This window comes from Oratosquilla oratoria, chromosome 39 (genome assembly GCF_046742065.1).
Source record: "Oratosquilla oratoria isolate Oo_2021 chromosome 39, ASM4674206v1, whole genome shotgun sequence".
Lineage (NCBI taxonomy): Eukaryota > Metazoa > Arthropoda > Malacostraca > Stomatopoda > Squillidae > Oratosquilla > Oratosquilla oratoria.
This window is the reverse complement of record NC_134815.1, coordinates 11,700,256-11,710,808: the sequence shown is the minus strand read 5'-3', so window position 1 is coordinate 11,710,808 and position 10,553 is coordinate 11,700,256. Positions and strand designations below refer to the sequence as shown.

The following is a 10,553-nucleotide window of genomic DNA, read 5'->3' as shown; positions in this document are numbered from 1 at the left end:
CTTCTATTTTGTTTTTTATGTCATCAAGGTGTTTTTCTCCTTCTACATCTACAAAAATGTCATCTATATATCTAAGATACAATTTAGGTTTAACGTTTAAAGTATCGATGACGTGGTTCTCGATATGGCACATATATGCCTGTGCAAATAAATCTCCTAGAGGACTTTCCATACTAACGCCATCTAACTGGCGATAAATTCTGCCTGATGGACATCTAAAAGGTACTTCTTGGGTACATATCTATAACATTTTCTCCAAGGCGTGACGAGGGATTTTTGGAGGGGGCAAACTTACATGGTGGAAAACGTCATGTAAGATTATCTTAATTGTCTATTCAACAGGAACATTCGTAAAAAGACTTTCCACGTCCAGAGATAATATCTTGGGGGTTAGAATTTTTTAGCAATTCTACAAATTCATCCGTAGAGCGGAGAGTGTGGAAGGTGGGGATGTATGGGGTGATCAGTTCATTTAGTTGTTTTGCTAAATGGTATGTAGGTGTGGGTATTTGTGAGATGATAGGTCTCAACTTGTGTCCAGGTTTGTGGGTTTTGACATTTCCATAGAAATATCCGGCTCGTAATGACCTTGTAGTGGGGCAAATTTAACACCATCAATTAATGCGTTAGAAGAAGCAATTCATTTAGTAACTCTCTTACGAATGTCATCTATTGGATTTCGGTTGACACGTACAAATTTGGATGTGTCTTGCAAAATGCTCTCAACTTTTTCAATGTAATCAGAACGGTTAAGAATAACAAATAGGTCTGATTTTTCCGCCCTACGTATTACAATATCCTTATTTTCCCGGAGTTATTTTGCTGCTAAACGCAGCTCAGCTGTGAGCAAAGAACTCTTACCAAAACCTCTGCGTTTGGTACTTTCAGCTTGTAAATTTCTTTAACATCAGGGTTCATATCAATCTTACCTTTTTTGAAAAACAATATGACAGCTACCACGGATAAACTCAAGAAAAATAATGTGGTATATAAATACTCATGTGATTTGTACAAAGACGGTGTGCTTTGCCAAGAAGAGTATATAGGCCATACCACACAAACTTTAACTCAGAGGCTCACACAACATATGCAAAATGGCGCGATAAAAACCCACGTAACAAAATCCCACAACACCAGCATTACACAGGACCAGCTAAATAAAAGCACCTTAATTTTGTTTAAGAATAATAACAGAAAGAAACTGAAATGTTTAGAGGCTGTTTTTACTATGTCATTAATCAATATTCAACAAAATATGTGTGGTACTTTAAAACCCTTCGGAGCATCCCGCGTTACCAATAGAACATGACACGTGTTACCATTGACCTCTCCTTTGTCTTTTTTCTGTATTTAAATTCTTGTAAGAAATGTCTTCAATAAAATTACCAGAAGATGCCTAACGTCGTTAAATGTTGGTTTTTATTTCCAAACATGGACTTGTCCGGAAATGTTATATTTTCTCTCACTGCTTCAGAGAAGAAAATACTCAGAAGAATAGAAAGTCTTAAGAAGATCACCAATGCAGAGTATGCAGTGATTAAAAAAAAAAATGTATATATATATATATATATATATTTATATATAAATATATATATATATATATATATGACGTAAATGGAGTAGGAATCACAGGAGTCTTACTCTGAGTTTATTCCTGACTAGTTTCGCATATAGTCGAATATATTTTTATGTTTTGATTCACTTAGTCTAACTCTTGTTGAGTCTTATAATTATATTATACATAAAGAAATGCCAAGGTCAGTGCATCTGATCCTAGAACTGCTATGACGAAGAAGAACGGGGGAAATATACAAAGAAATACAGAGGATAGAATACACCACCACCCAGTCAGACCAACACAAATTTAACACATCATTGAGTAAAGTGTGTTATTGATCTTCAGCGCTCACTGAAGTTGTTCATCATCGGAATCATCCTCAACTCACTGGGCGGTTGGCTCTACCTGGACAAGTACCGGATCCCTGGCGTTCTTCAGCGTTTCGCTATCGCCTACCTCGTCGTCGCGTCCATCGCGTCGATCCTGACGCCGGCACAGACATCACAGTATAAAGTGAGGAAGAATCTTTTAGACTTGAGATACGATGGTACCAGTGGTGGATCCAAAGGGGCGGCTGAGGGGGCTGAAGTCCCTCCCAATTTTTTTTTTTATTATTATTATTATTGTTTTTATTATTACCTCGTTGCAGAGGTCGAGAAACCTGCCTTATGTACACCAGTATATGGAAGAAAGCAATAATACAGTGTCAGAAAAATAATCCAGCATTTGATAAAACACCTCAGTGAGAATGATTGGAAGGATATTCAACAAATTATTGAGGGCAAATATTTAAAAATGAAAGATTAAGTGTTACTTTTGCCCAATATTTTGAAGAAAACTAAATCAAGTGAGAACACATGCTTCATTTTATATTCAAAATCATCGTATTCATGCTACAGAGTACATCTGTTTAAAAGCATCATCTATATTAACAAAATTCACATTAGCCCCCCAAAGCGTCATCTATATTTATAAAATTCAGGTTAACCCCCCAAAGCGTCATCTATATTTACAAAATTCAGGTTAGCCCCCCACCCCCAATTTAGTCCAGGATCTGCCACTGGATGGTACACAAGTTTGTCTTAAGGCTGAGATTGCCATATCTATCCCATGGCGAAGTAATCCCTAAGACTCCTCTCCTGTGCAGGGCGTACTAGAGAAGGTGGCTGATATCGCTATACTCTGGCCTCAATGGATCATCCATCTGGTGCTCTTGGCCGTCTACTGCCTCATCGTGTTCCTCTTGCCCGTTCCCAATTGCCCCACGTACGTGCATAGCTTGACGAAGGGGCTTGTTGGTGGGGGAGGTGGTAATAAGAGGGTGAGAGAGAGAGAGAGAGAGAGAGAGAGAGAGAGAGAGAGAGAGAGAGAGAGAGAGAGAGAGAGAGAGAGAGAGAGAGAAGGGGGAAGAATGTGAGTGGGTAAACTTTACACGTTCTCTTTTGCCTCAGGGGTTATCTTGGCCCTGGGGGACTTCATGAGAATACGGGCCCGGACTGCATAGGCGGAGCCACAGGGTTGGTGGACAGGGTCATCGTAGGAGTGACCCACATCTACCAGAATCCAACAGCCAAGCATATCTACAAGTCAGGAGCTTTTGACCCAGAAGGGGTTCTTGGTGAGTGACGGTTGGATTTGAGTTTTAGAACATTTAACGGCTTTTGAAGAATTTGTATAATATCAGCATGTCTACCAGGCAGGTTGTGTTCTTGGCTAAATACAGTTTTATTTTATTATGAAAACGTTTAACAGGGTTTTATGTAGTTTTAAGATGCAAACATGTTTATCAATCTGGAGTTTTGGATCCGGAAAATGGTCTTGATAAAAAAATGGATTTGAATATTGAAAATGTCATCGCGTTAGTTATAGCTTTTATATAATTTCTGTTTTTTTTTTATAAAAACGACTTCTGCTGCAGTTGTGTGTGTGTGTGTGTGTGTGTGTGTGTGTGTGTGTGTGTGTGTGTGTGTGTGTGTGTGTGTGTGTGTGTGTGTGTGTGTGTGTGTGTGTGTGTGTGTGCAAATGATTACTTTTCCAAACGAAAACACAGAACTCATAGACTGATCTATGGTCAGTGTTGTGACATCACACACACACACACACACACACACACACACACACACACACACACACACACACACACGCACACATTTATATACATGTATACACTCTATCTCCACGTGTGTGTGCCCACGTCTTTGCACAAACATTTCTTCAAAGAGTTGTATCTCCATCATTGTAGACTAGACTCTTTTAAAGTCTCACTCGTTGTTCTTCCTTGAACAGGTTCGATGACAAGCATCTTCCAGGTATTCCTCGGCTTGCAGGCAGGCATGACCATCCAGGTCTATACCGACTGGAAGGACCGGGTCATTCGCTGGGGGATCTGGGGAGTCGTCTTGGGGATCCTGGGAGCCATCCTTTGCGCCGGATCCATGAATGACGGCCCCATCCCCGTCAACAAGAATCTGTGGTAAGTTGGGTTTATATGTTTTTTCGAAGAAATCTTTATGAAAAAAAAAAAATCTATCTGGAGACTTACATCTGGACGGTTGCTCCTGCTATTGTATTTTGTGCGCCGCCAAAAAAGCGTTTCTGAAGGGGTGAGTTTTTAGAGTTGGTCAAAGAGATAGCTAAAGAGAATAACAGAAGGGAGGGATAGTAGGGCCTACTATTGCTACTGTTACCTTCCTGAGGTTAGATAATAGGACTGAAACTTAATTAATTCCGGGTGCATATGCAACATGTCGTATATTTTCATCAATATGTAACAGGTAAACCAGCAAAATGTATTTCATGTGAGAACGACACATTATCCTTCCCCGTTTTTTTCCAGGTCCCTGTCATATGTATGCGTCACGTCTTGCTTCGCATTCATTCTGCTCGCAGTCTGCTACCTGGTCGTCGACGTCCAGGGGATTTGGTCGGGGGCTCCTTTCTACCAAGCAGGTGAGAATATATTTTTTTTTCTACCAAACAAGTACACAGGGGTGGGAGTTCCTTTAACAGGCCGATAAACTCTTCTTGCAACTCTTTCCTTACCTGAAGGTACCTACTCGTTTTATATTGAATAAAGCAGATGATTCTGTTTAGCTGCATGGAGATTCAATGACAAAGGTGTCACACCTGTCTTAAAGAATACCTTTTGTACCAAGAGATACTTGGTTTACTTTACTGTAGATTAACTTCGAGTTCTCGAAGAAATATTTTTGCCCTCGTGATTCAGATAACTGCTTCAAAATTAACATCACGATCTTCAGCAGAGTGGTGTACAGCACACTACTTTTTTTTTTTTTTTTTTTTTTTTGCTAAATTTAGACGATTTCATTCGGCCGAGGAATGGACATGGAACACAGAACCTCATTTTACCAGAACAAATATCCTGAAATCCGTCACCCTGTTGGTGAGGCATTGAAATAAACATTTGATGCTCAAACATCGGATGTTAATTTCAAAATTGGTGAGCGCATTCTACGTTTACGCATGACCGCCAGTTAATAAGAACCAACGCCATGATCTCCAAAGCTCTTTTCCAAGACCGAGGCTCTCCATTGCTCTTCGATGGAGCTGATCCTTGACTGTAGATAACTCAAGGGCAAGACCCAAGACCTCATTGTGAGCGTGCTCGAAGGTGAATCTTTAATCTTAAAGGTGATGGCTTCGACCGCAGTCAGGAACCTCCTGTGGTAGAGAGATTTAGTGTTGTTCATGACTATTCTTACTGTTTTGTGCTCTATGTTTAAGGTTTGTGTGGTTTTTTAATTCTTTAAGTTGAATTAGTTTATTATTGTGTAGTATTAAACGTCAAAGGACCATGCAGTAACAATAACAGGATTATGTAGACAGTTTGCAGATACTGACTTCTCAAGGGGCTTAACACCAGCCGATTATTCTTAACAAAAATAAATGAATAAATAAATAAATAATAAACGGAATACTAAGACTGAGTCGGTCTTGTCAACTACAGCTAGGCAGATGCAACTGTCAGTGTTCAATAGAGGGACATGAAAAAAAGAGAATCTGCTCAAACCGACACGGGACGAATTTCTTTGTTGGTATTTTTGCGAAAAGATTATCATGACGCCATTCACTGTCAGGTTATTGAAATGTTATTTTTTTCTTTCACAGGAATGAACGGTATCCTAATGTATGCTGGTCACAACTTCTGCTACAACCTGTTCCCATTCCACTACATCTTAGCAAGACCTATGAACACGCACGCCATTCTCCTCACCGAGTGTCTATGGGGCACTACACTGTGGGTTCTCATAGCCATCTATCTTCACCATAAAGGGAAATTCTACACTGTTTAGAAAATGTGTTCCCGAAGTTCTGCCTCAGTAACCCTACGAGGTATCGAAATGGGTTCTTAGGGGATCTCTAGAAAGGGATCCCTAAAAAAATAGAAAGTAGTGTCAGAGAAAGTTAGAGTTAGGTCTGGGTGTATTGCGACCGAAGAAAAATTAGAATAATTAGTTTAAAATATCTACGAATAAAAATAACTTTGAGGTTGGCTGTTGAGTTCGTAGATGACGTTGATCGTCGAAGTAGATCGATTCTGAAGACGCTTTCACCTCTATCCCTTTCATTACCAACGAAGTACTCTACTTTTCTCGTGACTAGCGGACTAGCGAGGTAAGACCACCCGATCGCGCGGGATCGGTTTTTGTGGGAGGGATATAATGTCTGTAAGAAGATGAAAAGATAGTAGTGTATAATAGAGGGCTTCTGACATTGGGCGGTTAGGGACTTATTAATACGATTTACAACGTGACCCTAGGTGAATCAGGCCTCTGTCTTAACGGCTGTACATAAAGTGCATATCTCATATTTAGGAGAAATATACACAAATCAGTTTACAAACTACAATTGTTACTATATAGAATATTAGTACATACACTCATACATACTTACATATTGCTATGAGAAACATAAAACTGTTATTCAAGATGTATTTACATAACTACTGGATTCAATGGGTGACAATTAATACAGGAAATTAATGGTGCGCATACATTACAGAAAACTAATTCTTTAAGGTGTGACCTTGCTACACCACAGGGATAATCGAAGAAACCTGGTTGTAGCCAAAAACAAAAGGAAATTCACTCTCCTATACGAAAGGAGGCTAATCGACATAAGCATAACTCCTTCCTTATCGGATGGATATCGGAAAGATGAACGAAATCATTTATCAAGTGTCCTAACGAATGGGAGAGTACCTTATGTTGTTATAAAAGGAGTCAATCAGCTCGGTACTCCAATATACTCCCTACACGATCAGTATCATTGATACAGTACATTGACTTAGTGTTATTGTCCACCTTGGTTACATCAATGCTATCTCTACACTGCCAACACTGACAAGTAATACAAATCATTGTGCAATAGTGCTGATCGTGTAGGCGTCGCTGTGGTCCAGAAATGTTGGCCAGGGTGTCTAGAACAGACCGTCAGAGTACACCAAAGACATGACCAAGAAATAATATACACACGTTAAAGACTTCCCTGTCTCGGCCACTAACCCTCTGATTGCGGAGGGCCCCTCTATGGCTGAATAAAAGCGAACGAAGAGAGTCTGGATCGAACATGTAATTCGCTTTTCGCAATCAAAAGACTAATCGAAATTGTGTTTAATCTTCTAAGTGCGGAAAGTCTCTTTTGGTTACATAAAATCGCCTGGCGGCAATATGGATAAATGTGGATGTTATGTTTTGGGAGGGAACTGGCGATTTATATAAACTAGACAACTCGACCGTGAGAAATTCCCTGAATGCCACGGTATGAGAGACATCGTACATCTGGTAGCTTACGTGATAAGATGTATAATGTTGACATTGTTTTGAAATGTTTTTGAATGTTATGGGGTCTGTTGAGCATTTCTGGTGACGGATTGCTCTGAAACTTAGATTTGGATCACGATTCGCTGACGTGTGTATTTTGTCAGTTTTCTTGATGATCCGTTCAGTAGTTTTATTTTTTATTTAAATCTGTTTGGTTTGGTTTTATTTTATTTTTGTTTCACTTTATTCTATCTTATTTTATTTATAAAATCTTATTTTACTTTATTCTACTTTATTTTATTCTATTTGGTTTTTGTTTCATTTTCTACTCTGTTTTATATTATTTACCTCTATTCTGTTTTGTTCCATTCTGTTTTATTCAACTTTATTTGCAACTAAAACACAGTCGGGAGCATTGAATAATAGTTCTAGATATTTATGAGAGAGAAAAAAATGTAACTGACAGCCACTCAATATATCAATATATCTCGTGTTTATCTTTCCTCGTTAAAATGTACACGCGTGTCCTTACATACACAGTAAATAAATGTCTAGTGCATGGTAGGATGAGCTAAATACAGGGCAGAGTCGCCATATTTGTCTCCGATTTATTGAGATACTTTGCTGACTCTATCGTTAGACGAGTAGAATTATCTGAAGTCGTAAAACGCAGCGAAAGAGTTTATAGGAAAGCTTGAGCAAATGCCAGTCATCGATAGATCATAACTTAGAAACGTTACTGCACCCAAATAGCAACATTTGATACGCATTAAAAAAAACACACACACAGTTGAGCCATTGCATATCATTTTTGCCATTTGATAGTATATGATTACGAAACGGCATTTGTAATATTTTATTTTCATTTCTTTGGTAATGAAAAAATAAATAAATCACTGAAGATACTCTCGTTTATTGTTGTTTACATCCTCAATTTTTCTAAGGTAAACATTGTTTCAGTTTCGTCTGTGATCAAGCTATGATCGAGGTCAATGACAACAAAGTCCTAACACACAATATTTATATATATATATATATATATATATATATATATATATATATATATATATATATATATATGTGTGTGTGTGTGTGTGTGTGTGTATGTATGTATATATATATATATATATATATATATATATATATATTGCAAAAATAATCACAATAACGCGTGTGTGTGTGTACATATTCAGTCACTTGTTGGCTTGATGACATCCCGTTTGACGAAAAGTTCATCTTATCATCTTTCGTAACATTGTTAAATTCATTGGTCCACGTTATCGGCTGTGTCAGGGAAATGGTCATCAGTTTGAATATTTGAGAACACGCAGGGAGGACTAGACTAGTCACTGTTGGAAAACATGGGATGAACCATTACGACGTAAATTGACTAAGTTTATGTTTTTATTTTCTCATTTTTTTTTTTCTGGTCACCTTGCTCCTTATTGTTTAGTTCATTTATTGCCCAATTCGGTTGTGAATTAGAACACACACACACACATATATATATATATATATTGCAGAAATCACAGGGAAATCAAAGTCGGAATACTGAACGTTTTCGTCTATTACGACATCCTCAGAGTACAAGAAAGAAAAAATAGAACACAATATTTATACAGAAGAAAGAAAACTGGGAGAGGTCATAGCCAAATAAAACCTTCGGACATTATACATACAACACATTCAATCACAAATGGAAATGTTAATGTTAATAAAAAAATACATATGCATTCATATACACATGGAAATAAGAATGGTAATAGTAACAAGAAAAAATAAATAAATAAAAATAAAATAAAAAGAACAAAAACCATGTGGCCGAAAGGTCCATAGGACAATTGGTACAATTAGGAAACTAGGTACTGCTTTACTATCCTATGATTATAAATTGTTTAGTTAAACCAAAACACAAGTAATATTATTATCAATTTGTACAAAAAAGAAACATCTAAAAATGGCAATTTGTTACCTTGTTCAACCTCAATTTTAAATTTAATAGAAGGCACAAAGTCATTTAAATTAATAAGAAAATTGTCCAAATTAATATCAGTAGGCCAAATACATAAAATGTCATCGACATATCGATACCAGATGACTTTACGGGGGAGAATACAAGGTAACAATTCCCTTTCAAAGAACTCCATATACAAATTGCTTAAAACTGGGGATAAGGGGTTTTGCCATTTTTAGATGTTTCTATTATTAGAAAAGATAGATGTTTTAGGTTTGACATTTTTAGGAAACCAACCAATGTTTTGTCATATGTTCATTTCTATTCTACACATCATATTAATACTAAGGTTTCTGTTTTTTCATCCATGTTTTTAAGAGCTTATAGAATTTGTAGTCCAGAATTTTTAGACCAAGAAATAGGAAAAATATATGACATTGCATCGGGTTTGAAATATCCAAAATATGTTATAGATAAAGCACAATATAGGGCCAGGAAGTCTTATTTCAATACAACCCAAAAAGATACTTTTTGTAAGAAAAATCTTTTAGTTATTCCCTTTCATGATAATCTTGTAAGACTTCCTCGCATCCTTAAGGAGTTTAATATTAATGTTATTTTCAAAAACAGTACCATCAAAGAGCTCCTTATTAAAAATTCCCCTTGTAATAATGTAGGATGTGTTTATAGTATTCCCTGTAAAAACTGTAGCTCCTGTTATATTGGCCAAACAGGTAAAGAATTGAATATTAGGATGAAACAACGTAAGTACAGTATAAGGACGGGCCAAATGTCTAGTGGGTTTTTTGTCCATGTTAGAGACACAAACCACAACATTGACTGGGACAACGTTAAGAAAATTGTTTATTGTAATTCAGCCTTAGATAGGAACATCAATGAATCCTGTTTCATAAAGAAATTTTTTGATAATAATATTAACTTGAGTTTAGGTTTATTTAAACTAGACAATTTTATGATTAATAGGATAGTAAAACAGTACCAAATTTCCTAATGGTACCAAATGTCCTGTGGACCTTTCAGCCACAAGGTTTTGTTCTTTTGTATTTTTTGTTTGTTTTACTATCACCATTATTATTTCCATGTGTATATGATTGTGTATGTATTTTTTCATTTACTGTTACCATTAATATTTCTGTGTATATGACAAAATATCACGATGGGATGTAATTATAGTGGAGGAAAAAATATCACGGTAGGATATAATGTCACTGGAGGACAAAATATCATTTTAGAAAGG

General features: G+C 36.9%; 1 protein-coding gene across 2 annotated transcripts in view; it reads left to right on the top strand.

Moving 5' to 3' along the window:
• The window catches only part of Hgsnat (Heparan-alpha-glucosaminide N-acetyltransferase), a 62,662-nt gene extending 54,382 nt beyond the window's left edge, over positions 1-8,280 (top strand). The window contains exons 10-15 of one of the 2 annotated variants that reach the window (XM_076176531.1): positions 1,904-2,071; positions 2,706-2,824; positions 3,010-3,176; positions 3,845-4,031; positions 4,395-4,507; positions 5,687-8,280. In XM_076176531.1, the coding sequence (XP_076032646.1) occupies positions 1,904-2,071; positions 2,706-2,824; positions 3,010-3,176; positions 3,845-4,031; positions 4,395-4,507; positions 5,687-5,871 (939 nt within the window). In that variant the 3' untranslated portion in view covers positions 5,872-8,280. The remainder of the gene's footprint in view (positions 1-1,903; positions 2,072-2,705; positions 2,825-3,009; positions 3,177-3,844; positions 4,032-4,394; positions 4,508-5,686) is intronic. The other variant, XM_076176532.1, reaches the window with a different exon arrangement.
• The last annotated feature ends 2,273 nt before the right edge of the window (positions 8,281-10,553 follow it).